The 25,249-nt window shown below is 39.5% G+C and overlaps 1 protein-coding gene across 1 annotated transcript; it reads left to right on the top strand.

Moving 5' to 3' along the window:
* On the top strand, positions 1-23,737 carry LOC139737922 (adenylate kinase 7-like). Its single transcript, XM_071648589.1, has 17 exons — positions 1-112; positions 3,984-4,154; positions 4,678-4,786; positions 6,126-6,220; positions 7,231-7,341; positions 11,808-11,891; positions 13,122-13,210; positions 13,796-13,886; positions 14,595-14,672; positions 15,254-15,403; positions 16,689-16,817; positions 17,782-17,893; positions 18,458-18,586; positions 19,373-19,636; positions 20,499-20,719; positions 22,488-22,646; positions 23,699-23,737. Exons 1-17 carry the CDS (start codon positions 17-19, stop codon positions 23,735-23,737), a joined length of 2,127 nt encoding a protein of 708 aa, XP_071504690.1. The 5' UTR covers positions 1-16.
* Positions 23,738-25,249: the final 1,512 nt, after the last annotated feature.

The raw sequence follows: 25,249 nt of genomic DNA, 5'->3' as shown, positions 1-25,249 counted from the left end.
ATAATAATCAAGCAAAATGGCAGAATCCGAATCAGATACCCAAGGTAATACTGGAAGTAAACGTGTCTTCATCAACCATGTCGACACGTATTCCGGGAAGGCTATTTCAAAGGTAAGTATGATTAGGATTTTAATGTTTACCATGGCGAGTTTTCACAATTGTCAAGAGAACGAAGGGGCGATGTAATAGACCCACACACTAACATCTGTGTACCTTGCCTAACTGCGACCAATCCGACTGCAAAGGAATTTAGGAAGCCCCGCTGCGCTGGGCCTTGGTCCCAGTAAATTTAGTTAAAGTTTAGATTAATTTACAACTGTAAAATTACAATTGAGGACCCCTTGGGTTAGTGCAGCCTAGGCATCTCGCGTGCATTTATGAGAAGAAATACAACGATAAAAAGTATGGTAGACACTCGCTCTAGACGTAGTACGTTAAAGTTACTTTTTAATTCATATAAAAATCATATTGTCTGTTGAAATGAAAAGAAAACTCGGCATCTGAGGGACTGAGTCTGACGTTAATTTTACTTAGAGTATTACCACCCCCAGTTTTTGGCCGGCCTTCAGAATCCGGACACTTATCACGAGCCAGCAAATTCTACTGTCACAACACACGCGTATCGCATCGTTTCACGTAACTGCTACTGCTGGCACACTTTAATATTCACCACAAGAATGTGCCTGAGGCTGAGTCACCTCCAAAATCCAACAAAAACCCCAAATTTTGTCATCAAAAATGCAGAATCGGCGCAACTTTTCCAAATCACATACCATACAATAACGTCAATTAGATCTATCATTTAAAAGTCGGCACTACCTGAAAGTCGCCAGACATTCACATCGCATGTAACGCTAGACAGAAAGATCCATCTGTCCGGAGGACTCTTTTATATTTTGCCATTAACGCTGTCCTCCGTAGACAGACGGAAGGTACCCATTGCTGTGTGGATATTCTTAACCACTGTCTCTATGGAAAATTGGGTGAGGTACCTCGCCCTTCTCGATTGCGTCTAATTCACGGCCCTAGGTCGGCAAATTTAAGCTTGTATAGTTATATAAACTATTCAAGAATAGACTACACTCACCAGATCAATGCATAATCCAACATTTTGGTAGAATTTTCAACGTAAAACACACATCAACCAGCCCGTCGCATCGTCACGTTCAAACTGTAGAAACATACAGTATTATTAGCCAATCACATGCGAGGTAGTTTCTACGTGTTTTTTTTACTAAACACGTACCTCGCATGTGATTGGTTTACGGATTCAAAATGGCGACTTACTACTAGCGAACGGCGATGTTGCGATATGGATAAAATATCTGCATTATAACCGAGTTACTGTGAGTATTTCAATTGCACAAAGTGAGAAATTAACCCCAAATATTGCTGCATAATGTGTCATGTCATGTCAAACTTGTTTGAATGTAAAAAAGCTGTCTGAAATTTGGTTTATCGTAACGTTTGATCTGTGCGCGTTGCTCCACACAAGAGCTGGGATCATTGACTTTGGTCTGTATACGGAGGGGATCCGTGAAGCCAGACGCAGTCTCCGCGGAACATTCCCCGACGGACATATACAGACCGATCTTTCGGTCAAATGTAACGCGTGCCACCATTGGAGATCAGCTGGGGCGACAGATTTTCATCACTCTCAAAAGACATTCGTAATTCACCCTTTTCCTCCATAAAAACACAAATAATTGTAATCCAAATGTTTTTCACCATATATGTAACTGGTGACAAAACAGTTTTTATTGCGAGAATGTTTTTGATGTCGAATGGATTTCAGGTGGCAGATTAACACAGTTTATCAAATGCGATGATGCACAATGCATCCTACATTGAAGTGTGTGTATAGCACACGCGCTAATAATATGTGGCGCGCTATGGGCGGCGATTTCAATTCTTTTTCCTCCTATTTCCTCGAGTTATTTAGATATCTACCTGCAACCCCCTCATTTCTCTGGATTTGTATTCATGCTCGAATGCTCTAGCGTATTGCGTCCAGTCCCACGCATACTTTTGATTTTATATGCAAGAAAGCCATTGCATGAGGGTGGTCAGTCTAAAAATAGGTGGTCAGTCACAATGAGTAGTACAAGACTTACTGTACGTTGTCATTGTACATATAATGATAGAATCTAATGTAAGTTTATTGAATTATAGATGTAGATCTAGCCTCATAGATGGTCTAAAGATCTAACAATCAGTGTAAATTTGGAGGGTCTAAATTAAGATAATCAAAAAATTTTAACATTCATATGACTTGATTGCACTATGATATGCACCAAGGTTTGACCTCCAGTGCCAAGGTAGGACCATGCGCAAAAGCATATAGGTTTCTACATGTAGCAGGTGGTCAAATTTTTGAAGGTGCTGTCGAATTGTGGACGGCTTAGAGTTCTAGACTCTAGATGAATTAAATCTAGTGCAAAATAATCTGTAGTAGGGTTCTATCTACTCTAGATGTAGAGCTACAATGACAGTAGCTTGACATGTTGCTTCAAGTGTCGGTGAACAACAAGTAGAAAAGACTATGGACTCTGGACAGGATTCATTTCATCATTATTCATATGAACAGGGTGTAGTGAGGAGTAAGCCATCCAGAATCGTCCGCCTGCCAGAATCGAATCTGACTGCTTATAACTAATTCAATACGTCACAAGCCAGTAAATTCTTTTGTCACAACACACAGGAATCCAATCATTTTACACACTGGCATTGACTTTCACCTCAGGAAAGTCCCTTTAGTCACCTCCGAAAATCCGTCAAGTACCCCAAATTTCGCCAAAAAAAAAAAATAAATAAATAAAATTGTGAAATCGGCACCACGTTTCCAAACAAAAAAATGATGCGATCACTTGCTTACAACTTGTTGAACCATGTAATTGTCTTTTATCTTCACTGCATTGGACCTGTTCTTTTGGTTATTCCTGAAAAGTTACTAGCCCATAAGTGATTTTTACAGGTCTGATTAACCGTTGGACCACCACCAGTGTACAACGTTGCCTTATATATGATATAGATTCCATGTAAAGGATATGGGGGTTTCCGTAATGGTAATATCTGTCTGACACAGCATGCCTGATATTCAGGAAACGCTTAGCAAGGAAATTCAGTTTTTTAAGCCTACATGTCATTTTCACCATTAAAAACAAGAGGAATGAAATATGAAGGGTAAGCTACATATGGCAGGTAACTGGCATCTATTGAAGACTGCTGTCTCAAAGACAAGAGAAGAGGTTAAATTGAAGCCAAGGAGGTCTCAAAAACTAAATCAAATTTCCGCGAAGGAGAAAAGTATCCACATTTACCATGCTGAATCTGACAAGATGACATCCAAGGTAAAGCGTGGTAGGTACACTAGTTGTGGATTTGCCGTCAAGATATAATATTTACTATTGGTATCATAGTATGGTGTTTGATAAACTGATGTTTATAGGTTTACAGTTTCCTTGACTTTTTCCCAAGTTTTTTTTTTTTTTTTTAAATGTTTTTCCCCTGCTTCTTAGCATTGTGCTGAATCAAGAGTGAAATGGTCAGGGATCTTCATAATGGGTTTATTGAGGATATGGGCTTTGTTCATTCACTACAAAGTCTCTTGGTCATATGATTACCATTCAATGAGTACAATACATGCCTTGAAGATATTCTACTAATATAAATGTATTTATATATTCATTTTTTTTCCTTCTTTCTTTCTTTGATTTTTGTCATTATTCATGTATTAATTCATTCATCCAGATACTTTTGCCAAGAAAATTCATACAAAACAATGCCTTAGTTCACTGTGTGATAATTTTCAGCAAAATCTTACTCCAGCACTCTGATTTGGGCAATCTTTAATACTATCCCAATATACTCCTAAATCTAAAACATACCGGTAGATTTTTAGCTAATGCTTTCTAAAAACTCTAGTATCTACAAATTTAATCACCACACCATTTCTTTGCTCCTTGTCTATACTTTTTTGCAGTTCCTGTCACAATGTGTCGTCGGTGCCTCCCTAGAGGAGAGGGATGAGGAGGAAGACTCGGCCTCGGTCAGGAGCGACCAGCTGCCACCCAAGGAAGGCGTGTGGAAGGTCAGCGGCACCCTCAAGAACAAGGACGGTGAGAAACCGGACTGGGTGCAGGAGGTTCTCCAGGTAACGCAAAATATTTGTTTGTTTGTTTTTGTCCTGTTGCGATACTTACTCTTGGTATCAGTAGTTAATCATAGATTTATTGATCCATGCAGTTCAGAAATAGAATGCATCTTCCTAGTTCTGGTGAGTGGTGGAAACAGTGATCATGTGATTTGACTTTAGGATGTGTGCATTAGTGTGAATGTTCAATGGTTTATGCCATGCACCATTGTTTTCTGTGAGAGCACTTCACTTTGTATGAGTAAATTTGTTTGACATTGGAGGGATAGATAACGATACATGCACATAAGTTGACAATAGAACCATACTTCAATTAGGGTGGCTTTTACCAATGAATGTGGAATGGTTTTGTGACAACCACAAAGAAGTGAATTTTAGGTGCAGCCAAGTTCTTACAATACACTTTAAATGAGGATAAGTAAAGTAGATCATCTAGCACACAGGATACTTCTGTGACTATCACCAGTTTGGTTCCATATCATCACAGGGTTGTTGTTTTTTTTCCCTTCTGAAACCAATTTAGGTTGAGGAGAAGGAGCAGATGTTGGAACATCTCACAGAGTGTGATGTGGTCATCTATGACATCACAATGGACGCCGATCAGATAGATGAAGCCAGCTGGGCAGTGTCAGGTAAGATTGCTTGAGGCATTGTTTGATTTTTGCCCGTTTGTATAGCACTATATCAGAGGGCACATGCATGTTTTTTTTTCTCCCCCCCCCCACCCATTTTCTCTCCCCCCCCCCCATTTTGTCTTTCTCCAAAGAACCCAGAATTCCAAACGTGCTGATGTGAGGATTTCTCAGAAAAATGATCTAGTGCTGGTGTGGATGTGACTGCTCATGTTTGCATGTCAATACAACTATATGTGAAGTGTTTGTACACAGGGTCCTACTAATTGACGCAAACTAATGCAAACTAATGCAAACTAATGCAAACTAATGCAAACTAATGCAAACTAATGCAAACTGACGCAAACTAATACAAACTCAATGCAAACTCAATGCAAGCTACTAATTAATGCAAACTTATACAAACCATCTGTTTGGCATCGGCATCTATTTATTCAAAAAATATGAATTTGATGATATTTTGATAAAATATTTTTTTCCAAGTTAGTGTTGACTGTTTTAAGGTGAGATGCTTGAAGTACTGAAGTAAACTACGTTAGTCATTCATCGATAGAATGAAGTTACCTGATTGATACTAGTATATGTTTTGAGAGGACTAACGTTAGAGTGGCCTCGGAAGAGCCAGGTCCAGATGCTGTAGTTCGCCCTAATTTTCACCTTTAATGGTTTGTATTAGTTTGCATTAATTAGTATTTTGCATTAGTTTGCATTGAGTGTGCGTCAGTTTGCATTAGTTTGTATTACTTTGCATTAGTTTGCATTAGTTTGCGTCAATTAGTAGGACCGTGTACACATGTTGCATTGAAACAAACAAAGAAAAAATGTAATGTAGGTACATACTTAAAGCAGTGATATCAATTTTTCTCTCCCAAGCATTACTCCCTAAATCTTCTCTACGTTGTTCATAAAGAAAGATGAATAAATCTCCTGACTTCAAATTGATACTATGTTTTCATAATTCCTTTGTCAAGCAGCAAATATGATTTAACTTTTCATGATATATTACAAATCTGCATTTACCACAGTATATTCTGATTTGTGCCTCTTTTTATCCTTCATGTATTAGACTAGTTGAGAGTCATTAATGTAGAACACATTCCATTTCATTTCAATCGTTTATTTAAGCACGGCAACAAGATTCGGCCAAAGGCTGTTTTTCAATGTGTCCATGGTATGTTATTTATTTCATTTATGATGAACATAACAAAGGTTATGATTGAGATGGACGATCCCCTAGTGATCATCCAATTGTACATTGTGCCACACCACAGAACCTTCATTGTAGTTTCTAGGTGCCGTATGACATCTCGTGTCTTTTTTGCACAATCTTCTCTCGCAGCCTTACATGCAGAGCTGGATCGCTTTGAAACGCCAAAAATGTTCATCCTCGTTTCTACCGTGTTGACATGGGCCAAAAGTAAACCTGTGGACCCAGTAAGTCTGAGAGCTGCATGTCATCGTCTCCATGAACGTTATTTTATCCTGTGGGCTAGAGAAAGTACAGTACTTTCCAAAGACAGCGGCATGTATTCTTGCATTAAGATCAAGGTTTCGAGGGTTGCAATTCCTTCTCTGAAGGCACTAAATATTTCATCCCACAATGGTACTTGGTTGAATGAGGTTAGGCATCAAATTTCAGCTCAAATGCAGAACAAGTTTAGGAATCATATACTGTACATGGTAGTACTCTTTAAGATTATTACCATTATTACCATTATTCTATTAAATTGCTTAAAGTTATTTCCAATATACATCAATGTAATACAAGAACTACAAAAACACGTATGTGGATAGGTACTCATTTAACTCTTAAGTAAAGTGAAAGTTCAGACATTTAAAGTTGTTTAATTCCCTTATAAAAGTGTTTCTGTTCAAGACCCTCAGGATGATTTGCAAACATGTTCAACTTTTACAATAGATGCAAGATTTTGAACAGGAGTTCACAGCTAGCCCACACCTTATACGACTAATGGGTGGCCAGAGGTTAATGTCCAGGGCAACAGCCAGTCTACTCTCAGAGTTTGTAATTGTTGCCATGGCTGTATGAATAGGAGTAAGCTACAGTTGTGATGAGTATTTCATGCAATGCAATGAGGCCCTCGTTTTTGTTTTTTGTTTTTGTTTCTTTTTTCATGAAACATTCCATTGGACTATGCATGAACTTTTCTGTATGAGAAAGCACCTCTATACTGTGTCCCTGAGCCTGTATGATAACATTTGCATAAATTACGTAGATCCTTAACATGTCTTTACAATGAAATAGAAATAGATCATAGAATGATTTTTTCACTCTTTTTCACATTGGCCTTCAAAGTCAACATGGACAATGATTCCATTTTGCCAACAAGCTATCAGGACAGTCCTTTCCTTTCTAGAGGACATTTTTGTGATCTCATAGATAATGATCCCACTTATTCTTTTTTGTTCTTCTTCATCCACTGTAGGATGATCCAGAGATCCCCTTCACTGAAGAGGATTACAGGAGGCGCAAGCCACACCCGAACTTCAAGGGACACATCAGCGCTGAGAAGCTTGTAATCAAAGTCGGCAAAACAGTGAGTGCGAATTTCTTCCAGCAGTGAAAGTGATGTGTATGAGTCTGTCTTTCTTGTCAGTGGTTAATGAAAGGTTTAGACACATTCTTCCAAAGGTATTGTGCATTGGAGAGCCATTCCCTCACTACACATATAAATGAACCCTGTGCTCTGTTTGCAAAGAGCAGAATAAGACAACAACAACAAAAACAATAAAAATGACAACAACATCAACAACAACAAAAATTGAGGCTGGCAGCAGGACACACATGCAATGCGCTGGAAGTGAGTATATGATTGCAATGCCATATGGTCCAGATTTGACCAAAAGCAAAATTGCATATAGCATCAATTAAATCTAGGCATAAATTTTCGTATGAAAGAAAAACTGACCTATGTCTCAAAGATAAGTATTACAAACTAATTCCCCCTCACAAAAAAAAAAAACCAACAACACACATACACACATCCAAAAAAAAGAAAGAATATACTGTATACGCTATATATTTCGCGGGGGTTTTATTTTCGCGAATTTCGCGAGTCGGGAGCTATTCGCGAAATTAACAACACGCGAAAATATTACCTTCCAAAATGAATCTCTTGCCTTGATGATACGAACATTTCAGTACTAGTATACCATGTCACGGCTTACCGAACAGACCATACTGGCTAAGCTTGTTTACGCACGTCCACGTCTTCTTACGAATACTGTAGAGAGCCAATCCATTATCGCAAGGGGACCACTCGTCAGAAATCTACCGTGGTGGACTTAAGCACTTCAAAAATGTTGAATTCTAACTTACTAGTTCGCAGAGTTTGGTAAGTTTTTTTCATGCAGTGTATAACTAGTATCATTCGTATTTGCTAGTAAGTTGAAAATTCACACCTCCTTTGCCACTTCATATTTTCTCTGGTCCCCCAATCGCGAATTTAACCACTCGCGAAAATGTGTGACAGCGGCAATTCGCGAAAATTTATGTACGCGAAAATTATAGCGTATACAGTATATATGTGATAAAAAACCTAAAATGGCAATACTTATAGATCTAAAAACGCTTTATCCTGGCGAGGAAAGCGAACAAGCTATATATATATATATATATATATATATATATATATATATATATATATATATATATATATATATACATACAAACAGGGTTTTTTCCCCATTCAGTAATAATTCCATGGATTGACACTGATGTTCTCTTGTATACATAGATATATGATTGAAAAAAACAAACAGATTGTATGGAGAGGGTATTTTACATGTTTTTTTTTTTTTTAGGAGTGTATGATCTTAGATTTGATTTTGAGTATTTTATGCCCTTTATTTTTTGTAATTGCTTAGCTACCTTGACGGGAAAATGTACTGACTTGTGTACAATATTACTCAGATGATAACAAAGGAAAAGCCCCTTACTTTTTTACCTCGAGGAAATGCTTTGGCTGAAGTTTTGAATCAGTACAGATGTTCTTGTTTGTATATACGTATGTCGGTGTTTGAATTGATTTGTTATCTTTTCATAGGGCCGTGCAGATAGGAACATGCCGCAACAAATTGATAACATCCTGAGTTTGAACTTTTGGTGCCAAAGTCATGTAGGGAAATTGTCAAACAGGAAAAGTTAACAAGCAAAAACAGATCCAAACAAACTGCAAAAGAAATGAGAATACATATTCACACGTAACTGGTAAACACGCCTATGTTTGGAAGGGAACTGTTGGAACAGCAACACATTTGACCCTCAATGCAGATTTCTAAACCATCTAAATAGAGCACTTACATATAACTCAGTGCAGTATCCAGTATGTTGGCAGGTTCCATAGTGACCAGCGTGTAAGAGAGATTATTGCCCCCAGCGTTCCGTCCCTTGCATGCCTTCTGTGCCGATGAGAAAGCCACACAAACATTCAGCGATCTGCCAGTGACGTGCGGTGATGGCAAAAAGTTGTCCCCTTTTCTCCAAGTGGCTGAATGGTGAGCGAGGGAGGCAGTGGCCACGTGCCGTCAAACTTATGAGTAATACCTCAACTTCTCCGCCACACTCCATTAAAGGGCGGCCTGGCACCCACGTAGAGATAGCCAATCCTGAATGGAACGGTCAGTTTGAGGTCATGTTGCCGTTGCGTAAAGCAACGTGCAGTGATTGTGCAAAAGAATGTGGGCATGCTTTTTTGGGAGTAAAAGAGGAAACATCAATTTGACGTGTTAATTAGGATAGAGGGGGTAAAACTTGCCGTCACATTGCCTGAACTCTGTGAATATATCCACGTTTGATGCACATTACCCTCTGTGAAAAGGAAACATCAATTTCCAGAACACTCATGAACGTGCAGGTTATAGCACATGGGTCTGATAAAACATATGTCTAATGCAGTTGTTTAAGTATTTGTTTTATAGGGAATTTCCTGCATTTGTTTCCTGTGATTTCATGACACTTCATTAGTTCCTAAAATTTGTCTTGGTTTGTTGTTCAGTGTAAAGATGTAGACTTTAGGTATTGTCAATCTTCTCTTTCTGTTTATCGTTTTGAAGTTTGTGAATACACTATATTTTGGAGAGACCAAGTACAAAGTAGTAAAAGTATGATATTTTGCACTATCCAATTATGGTGCCATGATGTTATGAGTGTGGGGACTGATACCTACGTGTTGTCAAAATTTTCTGTCCGTTTATCACTTTTGAAGTTTTTACTTGTATATTGTTTATATATTTTTTCCTCGAAGAAGGCATGTAGTGAAATTGTAATATTGTACAAATGCCTGATTGTGATCCTTTGAGGGATATCTATTCATGGTGGTTCTGGATATCTATTCATGGTGGTTCTGGATATCTATTCAGGATGGTTCGGTGTTCCCTGCATTGAGGAAGTACGTTTCACCCACAGCATGTGATTAGAATAATTTTGCCTTCGTTATTAAAAAGCGCAATCCTTTTTTTGACAGGCTCAGTAGGAATTGGTCTAGAAAATCGGCACAGGCCTTTAATGTGTGTTGCTCGGAGCCCCATGTGCTGGCACATTGAGGCTCGCCCCTGCATATAGGCTGACACTCTCACCCTGTCCTGTATTAGTGCCAAGGTGATTTCCACGTCATGAATACTGCTGCTCTTGGCAGGTGTTTTTGACTTTTCTTGTTTTGTTTTTGATTTCCTCTCTTGGCAAATCTGCCGACTTCCCACCGGCCTGAATAGTTGGCGCTGTCATTAGCTGTCGAGCTTTTTGTATTGTATGTGTGGTGCTGTTATTTTCTTTCCGAAGATGTACAAGTATGATGTCGACATGCATTGATAAAGTGGTGATTAGCACATAATTATCAATTATCAGGTCTATCATTTTAAAGGGAGATGAGTGATCCACTGGATGATAACTAAGTGGGCAAAACAACCTGATCTTTTAATAGGAGATGATTGATCAAAGATAAGAATGGATCTTAGGTCCAAACTTTCTGATATCTAAATGGAGTTTCTTGTAATCTGGAAGGATATTCAAGTGTATGTGGTGGATAAGTAGAAGAGTAAAGCAACATTCTGCCATGATAATGGATGAACACTTATATAATTTATTCTTGGTTGCTCTACTATTGCAGCAATGTCTCTCCTTATACAAGAGTGTTGCATTGTGTGGGAAAACATACATGGTGATCGCTCTTGACCTCATTCCAGAATCTGGACAGAATAAACTTCTTCTTTTTTTATTCCCCCTATCGCTCTCATTGGTTGATTAGGAGCTGCAATTACATTTTCTACTGTGCATATATGCATTGTATATTCACTTGGGCAGTGTGAAATACAAGGTCACTTCTGTGGATTGTTATATAAATTGTATCAAATGCTACATGCCATGTGAGCTCAGCAGATTTCACATAGTAAAGGAGAAATGGCATGCAGCTGCTGCATTGTTTAATGATAAATGTATCTAGCACCTCCCCTCATGTGCAAATTCTAACCCAAGTCACTCTTGTGAAAAATTTAATCACATTCCTACATGAATACTTTTTCACATGAAATCAATATTGCGGGGAAGAGCACATGTGGTTCATCCTCTTCCAATTTTTGATCAATGATTTAGTCAGGTGCATTCATTTTTTTTTTTAATTCAATATCAATACATCACATCATCACATCTATTGATCAGTAAACTATGCATACAAAGTTAAGAGGAACTAGTGGTTTAGGCCAGGTGTGAAATTTGCCAGTATACCAGTTCATGACATTAAAGCATGTATGTGGTCAGTAGTATACAGAAGATAAAATCATTGATGACTGATTGTTTTGCTTATCTCTCTCTTTATCTCTTCCTCTTTTGCTGTTTCTGTCTATCATTTTTTTTTTCACTCTCATCCTTCATATTTTGTTGCCTCCTGCTCTTGTCCGTCTGTTTTTTATCATCCATCCCTCTCTGTGTCTGTCTCTCTATCTGTCTGTCTGTTTGTCTCTCTCAATCTTTATGTCTGTCTGTCTGTCTGTTTTTCCCTTTCTCCAGAACAAAGCCAAGTTTGTGACCTACGTCGTGGCAGCTGGCCTCACATACGGAGCAGGGGAGAACATGTTTCACTACCTTTTCAAGGTATGGTGAATTTAGTAATCACTGTGTTTCATTTATTTATATATTTTTTCTTTATTTTTTTTTTTCAAATAAGTTTGTCGGTCAAACATTTGTCATGCAGCAATGGATGCCCCAAATTGTTACTTTCACAATTTAAAAATGAGAGCATTTGTCCCCTCTTAATGTGAAATCAATGGGACAGTGGGCAGCATCTGCTATACGACAAATGTTAACTTGCAGGAGGGATTGGCAGAAAAGACCATGTGGCATTTGGAAATGAAGTTATGTGAAAGTGAGCCAACATGCATTCAATCATGCATGCAAGAGCAGTAGATCCAGTTTAGAGGTTAATTAGGAAAACCTTTACCTTTTACAGGATAGCTGTTTCAGGAAAAAACAAAAAACAAACAGAAGATTTACATCATACCTCTAGCTACATTTGTATTACCCCCACAACCCCCCCCCCCCCCAAAAAAAAAAGGTGTTGATTTAAGCAGGTGGAAAGATTGCTTCTTTTGTTTACAGGTTTCATTGTTGATGGAACTGTGCAATGAAAAAGATATACATCAAAGAAGAAACATCCAAATTTCACTAATGTGTGTAAATTCTGAAGTCAATGACTTTATGATTTTTGTTTTCATTTTTAGAAGTGGTGAATTTTAGTGTTTTATTGCTGTCAGACTAATAAATGCGCAATCAACACCAGATACTTAAATTCCTTCTGTTGCAGATAATATTGACTTTGAAAAATCTTGAAAAATGATCAAGTAATTTAATTGTACTCAGCCTTATCAAGTGAGCTTGTTGTTCCCAATAAAAAGTGTGTGTATATGAAATATATGTCATATATTGTATCCTATACGAGAAGAAGATTATTTAGAACTGGTGAAATTCATCAAATCTGCATCAAAACTGCACAAAACCAAGGAATTTTATGGACTAAATGCTGATTTGGTTGAAAACACAGCCTTTAGCCCTCTTAAATGCATTGCCAGCTTCAGAATCACTTATTGAATTTGCAATTCAGAGGTTTTGAAAATTGTGCAACGGAAATAACTGATTGTATGTTTGATTATTGAACAAAGGGGTCAATTGGGAAAAAAATAAATGTTTTCTACCTTATGAAGAACTAACAATGAATAGTAAAAATTACCCAGGATAAATGAAAAGATACTGCATCACACAAGAGATATGTGGTTTATGGGACTTAATGGGTTAATGTTGTGTCCACTCCCCATGTCTTCCGTCTAGACTGCATGGCATGGTGAGGCAGAGGCCCTGCAGTGCTTTGGGAATGGAATGAACATCCTTCCCACAATTCACATCAAGGATCTAGCCGGGTAAGTAATTGGAATAATATTGATGATGGTGGTAGCGATGGCTGGTGATGATTATGACAGTGATGATGATGGTGGTGATGATAGTGGTGGTGGTGGTGGTGGTGGCAATGATGGTGATGATAATATTGATGATGATGTTGATGATGATGGTGATGATGGTAATGATGATAATGAGGGTGATGATGGTGATGATGGTGATGATGATGGTACTGGTGATGATGGAAGTGATGATACTGTTGATGGTGATGATGGAGATCATATTGACGATAATGATTGCAGTGATGGTGATGATGATGGTGGTGATGAGGATGGTCATGAAGGTGATGATGATGATAATGGCCATAGTGTCAGTATCAGTAGTAGTAGTGATAACCGTAATAGTGATACCTGGTAGTTACAAAAATAACAGGCTCCTGCATGTAGAAAAACACAATTTTGGAAAAGCAGTATTACAGTTGTGTGTTACCGAGTGTTCTTCAGATGCAAATGTCTTTTTTTTTTGTGTGTGTGTGTGTTTATGAGATGATACATTTGTCTGTTAATTTGTCATTTTATTTCTATTTTGACCGCTCCTTCTTCGTGTAGAGTGATCCAGAATATTGCCGACAGTCGGCCCAAGACACGATACCTGGTTGCCGTTGACGACTCCCAGAGCTCTCTGGAGGAAATAGTAAAGGTATGCAGATTCAATAAGAACAGAAGCATAATTTCTTCCATTCAAGTCATAATGGAGGAAGACATACTCAATGCTATCACTCTTTAGAGCGTGTATGAGGTGTGAAATTGAAATTGACTTGTCATACTAACCCGATGGATGAGGCCTCAATCTTGAAAGTGTACTTTCTCTGATCATTCCTCTGAGTCCAGTTAAGCAGATTGGCTTGCTTCGGCCGGTATTCTCTCTTCTTGGATATATGAAGATCTATGTCAACTTAATTCACATCAAATTGCTATACTAATATTATGTTCTTTTAATGTGAACACATTTTTGTGTTTGTTATTGTTGTGTTTGCTTGTTCAGTTGAGCAAATCCGTTAACTACACATGGTCATCATTCTACTCGGATGATTCTAAATCTACATTAGAGTATGTCAAACTGCTGCAGATTTAGCTAGGGTTTTGTGCCTGGTGTTTGAACAAATCTGCATGTAGTAGTTGGATGTAGAAGCTACATTTCTTGGAAGAGTGGAAATCTAAGCCTCTCCTATATCATATAGCCACACTTAAATTACAATTATTTCAATGTTGTGGTTAGTGTTTGTCTCACATTTGTTAAATATTTGCAAGCACTTTTGTTTGGACAAAAAGAAACAACAACGAATGTTTGCATATTGGAATTGAAGTATATTTGTATTTTCACAAACTGAATGTGTTCTCATTGCAGTGTGTCAGCCAGAATCTTGGCAATGGCAAAATTAAATACATCACCAAGGAGGATGCCTTACTCAGCAAGAGTCTGTCGGTAAGTTTGCTTATTGCAGTTGATTACAGTACCATAGATGCATAAGTCCACATCTCATTGATCATTTCCATGGAAATCTACACTTTGTACCTCATGACAACTTTGTCGCTGTGAGTCTTGGATTTCAGTAGAGAAAGAAATAGTTGAAGTGTTTTTAGTAGCATAATAGAGACTGAAATTGAACCAGTATAGAAGATCAGCAGAGCTCGTATCATCTATATAACTTCATAACATTTGTTTGTTTGTGTGTGTGTTTTATTTTCGTCATAAACATACATACAGATATAAAAGACATAAGGTACAAGGAAAATGAAACATGCATATAAAAATGAAACATACAGACATACATGTAGCAAATGAAGAGTATGACACATCATCAATATACAAAAAAGAATTGAATGTAGGATTAGACGATCTTATCAGCTGGATAGCCCATAATCAGCTGCACTTTTCTTGTGCTGCTGGTCTTCCATGAGAACCACTTTCGTTTCATCTCAATAGTGTTCAAATATCTTGATGCTTGGAATTTCAAAAGCCTGCTAAAATAATGAAGCTTGTCGTTCTCTCTCCTGTATGTCCAGCAAACAGAATTTGACATGCTCCTGGTCGACCTCAGGATGGACGGAGTGTACATCCGGGAGAACATGAACATCCGCTGGGTTGCCGAGCGAGGCATCATCGAGAGCATCCCGGATATCATCAAGGAATACAAGACCACCAGGAAGCTGCTGGTAGCTATATATACAGATATCTGTAGCCACTTTGCATTTGTATTACACAGGAGTGATTAGGCACACAGTGATTAAGGCCCTGTTTCGTAAAGCTGTTTGTAGAGTTACGCATGACTTTATGTACGACCTAAATATGGCAAGCCAAGAGGGTTTCCTAATCATTGTTAATTTCAAAAGCTAAAGTTGAAATTTGCAGGTGATAATGATTATTCTTACATGTTAACACATGTTTTTAGTTGAAAGTGTATTTTTGCCCCAGTGAAGATGAAATATTGACATACAGTTGTACTTCATTAAAATATAAGAAAAAAAAATTGGGCACACATATTGGCACTTCATATTCCAGTCATCAATTAAGTCATGCATAACTTTACAAACAGCTTTATGCACACAGTGACCAGGAGCAACAGTTATGAACTTGCTTCAAGTAGCATTACCGTGAAAAATAAAGGTGCCAAAAAGTGGTTTAGAGTAATGTGATATGATGAAAATGACAATGATGATGGATAATGATGGTGATAGTGATGATGATTATGTTTCATTACATATCTCCATCATTACAAAGGTATAATGTTGAATAGTGTCTGACATGTTGAACATCTTATTTTCAATCTCGTCATCAGTTACTGCAGTCTGAAGATAATATTTGCATGGAGAGAAAAATGCATGTTTTCAGAGAAATTTTCAGAGGATAATTTGGAAATACCAATGGATGCTTTATACATCAAAATAGAAATGCAGTGTTATATTCGGAGCATATGAAAAGGGTTGGGCCTGCAGGACTGTGCCTAAACCTATTTTTCATTCAAACCGTGTGAATTGCTAAAGCTACAGAATGTTACTACTACTCAATGCATTATTACAGGATAATACTTTCCTTTCCCATCAAATTTTGTCTAACCGTTCCTATGCAGATTGTAAGAGCTCTCTTAACACAGTGCGTGAAGAAATGAAAAATCAATCGGGACAAATTCAAACCATGCCACAAAATTCCTTAGGATAATGTTTCAATCATAGGTAGTGATCAATTTTTGGGTACTCAGGATTTTGTCCAACCGTTCCTATGCATATTGTGAGAGCTCCCTTTACACAGTACGAGAAGAAATGAAAAATTAATCAGACAAATTCATACCATGCCAGAAAATTCCTTAGGATAATGTTTCAATCATATGGTTAGTGATAAATTTTTGGGTACTCAGGATATGATTGAGTTGGCCATGTGACCATCTTAAAGCGGCCAATGTGAGAAGATACCTGACAAATCTTGTCTTGTTTTATCCCGCAGCCCATGAGGGCCTGTGTCCTGGGTCCGCCGGCCAGTGGCAAGACCTCGGTGGTGGCCGCTCTCTGCAAGCACTACAAGCTACACCACATCAAGATCAAGGATGTCATCAATGAGGCCATTGAGGCACTGGTAAAGTTTGAGGCCCGCTGTTGGAGATCTGAACATGATAGATAGATAGATAGATAGATAGATAGATAGATAGATAGATAGATAGATAGATAGATAGATAGATAGATAGATAGATAGGTACGTACAAACATACATACATACATACATACATACATACATACATACATACATACATACATACAAACATACATACATACATACATACATACATACATACATACATACATTCATTCATACATACATACATACATACATACATACATACATACATACATACATACATACATTCATACATACATACATACCATTACTAGTATACTCTTGGTCATTCTAGAGTGATGCTCCATAGTTTTACACTGCCCTCTGGTTGCAGAAGTGACACATTTGTCCTGATATGCACTGCAAATTCCGAGTTGAAATAAGTTTGAACAGCCTATCATTGGAAATCATGAATATGCACAAATCATGAATAAATGAAAGAATAAGCAGTGTCTTGAATGGAGACTTTGTTAACCGAGAAAATAGTCTGCCTTTACACGATATATCTGTTAACACTGCCAAGCATTCAGCAAATTACTCTGCAAAAGTACAAGCTTATTTCAGATGCAAGGGGAAGAAAATGGAGAAGATCAATGGGTAATTTAGTGTTAGGATCTCTAAAATAGCCCTTACTGGTGTGCATTCATTTTTCTTTTGTAGACAGTGACATAATGAAGCTTGTCACATTGACGTGTTCTTGTTTTCAATCCGTTGTGATCAGATCCTCTATTTGTTTTTGTTTAATCTTCACCTGTCTATCATGTGTATCTGCACACATATCAATACATGTACTGTGCTTCAATTCACATCAGTTCAAAAGCAAATGTCTTCCCTAACAATCATATCTGAAAATTGAGGATGTGGCAGCTCATGATAGAAGCCTAGCAAATAGTAATTTTCTGAACTGTATATTTTTGGCCTGCAGGAAAAGAGCGCTGCCCGAGCTGATGGAGATGAGAACGAGGACGATGACGGGAAGGCTCAGGAGGACCAGGAACTCTTAGATGCCATCATGGAGAGCAAGCAGAGTAACAATGGTCAGTCCTACCAGTCCTAGATCTGGACCAGGACTGTGGTCCAGGTCCTGGACTTTTCCCCCCCCCCCCCCCTTTCTCTCTCTTGAAATTTTTGCTTTTAGACATGTCACTTGTTAGCCTAAATTGACACATGCTGTATTCATTAGTTCATATCTGTTTGACTGCTTTTTCTTCACAGATTTACGTTATAATTGTTATGCTGATGACTGTTATACCACCTTTTAAAAGAATCATCTGTAATTGTGCCCTGAGAGTGAAAAGGAAATATCTTATTATTTTAAGAAACTGAAATCAGGAGCATGGGAACTTTCTAAGTGCTTTTCTCTTATGTGCGTTTGTGCCATTACCCTTCAAACTAAGGGGGTCAAGACTGCTGGTACTCAAACTCTTTTGCAAAGACCCAATTTGCCCTTTTCTCTATAGTAGTAGAGAAAAAAAAAAACTAATTTTAGCTGGAGTGATAAGATCTGATACAGTTTTGCGACAGATCTTCTCGCCTGCTTATTACCACTGCAAGCAGTGAGGAATTGGTATCCTTATGGCTATTTCTCCTTGGTGGTGCAGATCGCATCGAGGAGCAGTACATCATCCAGTTCTACCGGGACAAGCTCCACTCCATGCCTTGCCAGAACCAGGGATTCATCCTGGATGGCTTTCCCAAGACCATTGAGCAGGCCAAGGAACTATTTGCAGGTAATATAAGTATTGCCTTCTATCTCTCACTATCTCTCCCTTTTTCTCTGTCTCTCTTTTTCTCTCTCCCTCTATCTCCAGACCTCCCAGCCATTCTGAATTTGCAGGAAAAAGAATCTGAATTTTCACCATTTCCAGGTCTTGTTTTGATAAGAGTTTTGTGTTTTCTTGATAATTTTACTGCACACTGTTACAGGAACTGTTCTTTTTTTTCCTACATATGAGCCAAATCATCCCTATATTTAAGCGAGAAAGGTTGGGATGTCTATATCTCTCTGTCTTTCTGTCTCAAAGAAGGATTGGGATGAGTCACAACTCATTGCCGTATACTACTAACTCGGCATGTTACTTTGAGTTTTTGTTGTAAGGCTAAGTTTATTAAAGTGTTTTTATCATGAAATTAATGAATAGGATTGCAATTAATGAAGAAAAATTCACTTTATATACGGTCAAATTTGCCATAGTGGCCACCTGTCAAGAGCAGCCACTAAAAATTTTGTTTTCCTGACATTCTGCAACTTTAACAATATGTTACAGTACCACAATTACAGTCAAACATGTTTATAGTGACTGCCTGTCTGTAAAGGCCACTCTTTTTTTGTCTTCCTTGGTTGGCTGCCGTGGACAGGATTAACTCTATGTTAAAGTTGTAGAATATCAGGAAAACAAAATCATCTTGGTTTGTTTATAAGCAAGAAATGCAGTACAGGAACCTTCAGTTATTATGTATTATATATCACACTTCCTGTTTATGCGAAATTCTTTTTTTGTCATCGTCCCTTCCAGTTGATGAAGAGGAGGAGCAGGAAGACAACGGGAAGATGCCCGTCTACGACCGCAGCACCATGCCCGAATTTGTCATCTCGCTGGAGGGCACCGACGAGTTCCTGAAGCAGCGCATCATGAACCTGCCGGAGAGCGTGGTGGCCAACACCCACAACACGGAGGAGGGCTTCAATCGGCGCATCTCCGAGTTCCGCGCCCTGAACGAGGAGGACACCACAGTGCTGAACTACTTTGACGAGCTGGAGATCCACCCAGAACACCTTGGTAAGGTGTCTGGCTTCGATTGGGGGGGGGGGGGGGGGGGGGAGGGGAGGAAAGAGAGAGAAAACAAAACAAAACCTTATTCCGACTGATTAACAAATTGCCGTACATCGGCGTAATTAAGCACTGAATCGATAAGCGATCAAGACCTTACCAAAGCAACCAGCTGAACAACCCAAGAAATTATTATACTGTGAATATATTTTAGGATCAATATACACTTTCATCACTTGTTGAAATCTAGGTTATCAACTCAGGATTAATTTGTGGGTATTGCATTATAATTTTTGAGTTTCATGTTCTTTTACAGCATGATACTTATAATGAGTTAGTCTTCCATATTGGTCTATTTGTTCACATTAGAACAACAACAACAACAACAGCAAACATGTTTATGTACACTTCATAACTACTAGATGATTCTCCTTTTTCCCATTTCCTGTACATACTAGACCACTGTTGGCTGTTTTTAGCCAGGCGCAGCACATAATAGAGTAAACACTCTTTCATAACCTCAAACAAAGACCCCGCAATTGTGGACATGGGTTAGGAAAGAGAGGGAAACAATATCTCTTAGATATCTTTCACTGGCCAAGTGCACAGTGTGTAGTACAGATGTCAATTTAGTGGCAGACTTGATATATCAGTTTTCTTTTCCTAACAAATTATTACCAGGTTTGTAGAAAATGGAATGATAATCACATCAGAACGTAATAGTTACACAATTTTCCCATCAACTGCTTTCTCTTAGAGAAATGTTAGACTTAGCATTCGTGCCAGTTATGTTTCATGTATGTGAATGTTGCAAAATAGTTACATTTTGAGGAATGTGTAGTTGACTGAATTGTATGGACCCTCTTCTCAGACATCACCAAGGAGACAGATGCAGAGAACAAGAACCTAATGGACCAGCTGGTGAAGGTGATGGGCAACCCCCGAAACTACGGCCCCACAGAGGAGGAGCTGGAGGAGATGGAGCGGGTGGAGACGGAGAAGCGGCTGAAGAAGGCGCAGGAGGAGCGAGAGGAGGTGGAGCGGCGGGAGGCAGAAGAGGCCGCCCTCAAGGAGCAGAGGCAGCGGGAATGGGTAGGTGTGACAATGGAGGTGGGGCAGCTGGTGTGTCAGGAAGAGGTGGCCGATCGGAGTGGAGGGAGAAGTGAGAGGTATTGATGATGTCCTCAAGGAGTAGAAGCATCGGGAGTGGGTAGGTGTGACGATGGAGACTGAGCAGTGGGTGTGTCGGGAAAATGTGCCTGATCCCAGTGAAGGGAGGAGTGAGAGGTGTTGATGATGTCGTCAAGGAGTAGAGGCAGAGGGAGTGGGTAGGTGTGATGATGGAGATTGAGCAGCGGTTGTGTCGGGAAGAGGTGCCTGATCAGAGTGGAGAGAGAAGTGAGAGGTATCGATGATGTCGTCAAGGAGTAGAGGCAGCGGGAGTGGGTAGGTGTGACAATGGAGACTGAGCAGCGGTTGTGTCGGGAAAATGTGCCTGATCCCAGTGAAGGGAGGAGTGAGAGGTATTGATGATGTCCTCAAGGAGTAGAGGCAGAGGGAGTGGGTAGGTGTGACGATGGAGATTGAGCAGCGGTTGTGTCGGGAAGAGGTGCCTGATCAGAGTAGAGAGAGAAGTGAGAGGTATTGATGATGTCGTCAAGGAGTAGAAGCATCGGGAGTGGGTAGGTGTGACGATGGAGACTGAGCAGCAGTTGTGTCGGGAAGAGGTGCCTGATCAGAGTGGAGAGAGAAGTGAGAGGTATTGATGATGTCGTCAAGGAGTAGAGGCAGCGGGAGTGGGTAGGTGTGATGATGGAGATTGAACATCGGGTGTGTCGAGAAGAGGTGCCTGATTGGAGTGAAGGGAGAAGTGAGAGGTTTTGATGATACCCTCAAGGAGCAGAGGCAGCGGGAGTGGGTAGGTGTGACGATGGAGATGGGTAGTGGGTGTGTCGGGAAGAGGTGCCTGATCGGAGTTGGGGAGAAGTGAGAGGTATTGATGATGTCTTCAAGGAGTAGAGGCAGCGGGAGTGGGTAGGTGTGACGATGGAGATGTGGCAGTGGGTGAGTCGGAAAGAGGTGCCTGATTGGAGTGAGGGAGAAGTGAGAGGTATAATTGATGATGATCCTCCTTAAGGGAGTAGAGACAGCAGGGAGTGGGTAGGTGTGACCACAGAGATCATGGAGTAGTGGATGTGTTGGGAAGAGGTGCCTGACAGGAGTGGGAGAGAAGACAATGAGACGTGTTCATGATGTCCAGGGCCCCCTTTCATGGAAAGTTGATATGATAGCAACTCTTGCGGGAATGACAGTTGTCCTGGTATTGACAAGGATTCAGCTTCGTGATTAACTGTTGCTATGGAAAGTTGCCATTCCAGCAAGAGTTGCTATCCTAACATCCTTTATGAAATGGGGCCCAGGAAAGTTACCTTATTGATAGAGTTGGGCAGAAGTGAGATGAATTGGTGGTCTCAGCTGTGGAACCTGATAGGGGTAGAAGTAAGAACAATAATAATAAGTGGATGGATCTGATAGTGGAATGGCTGGTATCATGTGCTATAGTGAGGGTCCAGTATTGACAGTACATCACAAAGGCAGGAGCAGGCAGAATATACATCCTGGAGGAGTAGAGTAGAGTGGATGAGATGGAGGGGGAGGGGCAAATGTGCCTACCACTTCATCCTCACATCTTATCCACTGTCTGAATTATTGAAAAGGTTCCCTTTACAAGAGGAGTCATGTGACTCAATCCTCTCCTCCTGCAATGCATGATAGAAATATGAGAAAGATACATTCTATTTGTACATGGTTGCCATGGTGATGTCTTCATCTTCCTTTGTTCACCTCGATCATTCTTCAGAGCTCTCGCCTTGAGGAGGTGAAGCGTCAGGAGAAGGAGCTGCTGGAGAACCAGTCCATCCCCCTCAGGAACTACCTGATGAAGCACGTCATGCCTACTCTCACCCAGGGCCTGATTGAGTGCTGCAAGGTTCGGCCAGACGACGCCATCGACTATCTGGTGAGAAATCTAAGCTCGCGTGTAGAATGATAGAGCGCCCCCTATCTCCTACTGTAGTCCTGTCTGGACCTTTGGTTCCATTATTGACTCTGTTGAGGTGTGTGTGTGTGTCTGTGTGTGTGTCTGTGTTTAACATGGGGGGGGGGGGGGATAGTAGTATACAGCCTACAGTCTGGCTCAGTACCTCCAGCAACCTTTGTACTTTGTTTTTTCCATTAACATCAAAAGGCTCTGTGCCTTCCATTCCACGCATTATCTCCAGTCATGTTTTCTCGTCTGACTCCCCTTTATCCCCCCCACCTCAGCGTCTCCTTTAATCGGCCATTCACCAGTCAAGGTCACTGGCTTTCCATATCAGCTCTTGTGTATGGTTTTGAGCACGCAGAGACAAGAGAGAGAGATAATTCCTATCGCAGACCAAGTGACACTAGACTTATCATTTCGTAAGAGGTACAAAGGTTGTACACATTGCGGACAAACATGCTTTGCCTCCTTCTGTACAGGGGTTAGAAATGTGAACCATGGTATATTTTTCAGTGTTTCTTTTTTTTTCCTTCCACATCATCACCGTTTCTGATTTGTTTTTCCCCCTTCTGGGAAATTAACAAAAATGTAAAAAGGGAATTTTTACACAAGGGTGATAAAGGGATGTTTGGTGTCGGTGAAATCTCTGCAAGTGGGCTTTCAATTCTCTAAGAAAATAGAGCCAAAGCTCATTTTGAAAAACAAACAAACAACAACAACGTTGAAAGACTTAAGTGAGATGATTGGTTCTTGACTTGTGGTGATGTAGATGCCCAAACAATGTATGTACATGATACAGTTTGTTAAAATATGTATTTACAGCAATTTCCTACTTCTCAGAGACACAAGAGTGAACATCTTGAATCTTTTTGCCAACCTTATCTTATCTTGTTTCTCCACAATAAAATCTGAATGAATTTGAGTGTGTGTGTGTTTATTCCATTATTTAATAGCATTCATGTGTGTGTGTCCTCAACATTGACTTGTGCAATCGATTTCGCATTCCCTATTTCATTTCTTTTCTGCAGGCGGAATACATCTTCAGAAACAACCCACAGGTGGATTGATTACCTGCCCACAGTAGTATAGAGTACCAAGAATATTTCCTCAAACAGGCAACCCATCTGCACAGATACCTTTACTAGGAAAATAGATGATTCAAACTCAGAGATCCCACTGTAATATGGAGAGCAATATAAGAAAGGTTAATGAAGATTAGATGGGGGCTGGGGAGGGTTATACGTATATATTTGATGAAATATATACATGTATATCAAAACTGCAATGAAGAGAGACACTCCCACCAGCATACTGAACTATTCAGTGGGTCTCAAAGATCACATAATTAAATCTAGTAGCTGAGTGACAAGAGATTTCACCAGTTTTGTGGTGCGTGTGAAGCAGATGTTTCTTAAATTTGGACACGAATAGTTCAGTCTTCCCACATAATTTCTTTATCACTTCAGATGCCATTCTAACGGCGCAGTTACCAGACACAATCTCTTATTGTGAAGCATATAATTTGCAGGAACGATTCTCACAACACTTTGACCGCATAGTAGTGTATACTGAATTGATTGTCATATACTTAAGTAAACAGTTCAGTACTTATCACAAATGTTCTTTGCTGGCTGTTACTGTCTGTGATATTCTACCAAGATAAAGAGTTTTCGAAGTTATCATATTCACAAATTTCATATTACTTGGAAGTAACCGACTTTGTCCAAAAACTAGCCCGACACTCTCAGCTTTCCACTGCCTTCACTCACTCACTCAAAATAAAAACAGCACACAATCCATTTGCTGTGGACTGTTTGAATGGGTGACATACAATTGTACTCTTCAGTGGGAGGAGACATGTGATAAATCTTTTGTCTTTCAGAACAACTTGCCTCCCTTTGTCTCAGTAAATGCAATTGATATCATTGTAGGACGTGTGTTGATTTTGGATGTTTATCTAGATTGCTGGTGGAATGGGACAATTTAACATAAGTCTGCACAGGGAATGAATGTATGACTACCCCTGTGTGCGATCTCTGCCCGTGTCCCTTGCTGACGTCGATTCCACTAAATTTCTCTCGTACAACGCTACGTGGCTTACACCCAACTGCTGATGGCCAATGTGTTTCGGTCGACAAAATAGAATTAAAAAAATATGCGTTATCTGACAAAAACCTTCCAAAGAGCCGCCATGAAGAATTGATCAGAGGTTAACTAAAAATCTCCATACAACATATTTTACAAGCTGGTGATATGTCAACAAGTGCAAAACACGTGGGAGATCATACGGCCTGTAAGCTACCCACGGGAATGTGTGTGTGGGACAACAGATTATTATTATTATTATTACTATTATTTATAGTGCGCTTTTCCCACAAGGCCCAAAGCGCTTACAATCAATTCAAAACATGTACAACAGTATGTATAATTGGATAAATGTTATATATACAGCTACGAACTAGTTGCTACTGAAAAGATGTGTTTTCAAGGCTTTTTTGAACACACTGACTGATGGAGACTGTCTAACGGTAAGTGGTAAATTGTTCCAGTGCTTTGAAGCAGACACAGTAAATGTCCTA

The sequence above is a fragment of the Diadema antillarum genome, unplaced genomic scaffold, assembly GCF_040938485.1.
Source record: "Diadema antillarum isolate AM-2024a unplaced genomic scaffold, OU_Dant_1.0 seq00000715_RagTag, whole genome shotgun sequence".
In the NCBI taxonomy this organism is placed as follows: domain Eukaryota; kingdom Metazoa; phylum Echinodermata; class Echinoidea; order Diadematoida; family Diadematidae; genus Diadema; species Diadema antillarum.
Note: the sequence above shows the minus strand (reverse complement) of the source record. Positions and strands in the feature narration are given on the sequence as shown.

What these genes read in the sequence shown, in the direction of transcription:
- LOC139737922 (XM_071648589.1), top strand. Translation starts at nt 17, where the DNA reads ATGGCAGAATCCGAATCAGATACCCAAGGTAATACTGGAAGTAAACGT. An exon ending in CACATCAAGGATCTAGCCGG is followed by an intron (nt 13,211 to 13,795) that starts GTAAGTAATTGG and finishes TTCTTCGTGTAG; the next exon opens with AGTGATCCAGAATATTGCCG. An exon ending in ATGAGGCCATTGAGGCACTG is followed by an intron (nt 16,818 to 17,781) that starts GTAAAGTTTGAG and finishes TTTGGCCTGCAG; the next exon opens with GAAAAGAGCGCTGCCCGAGC.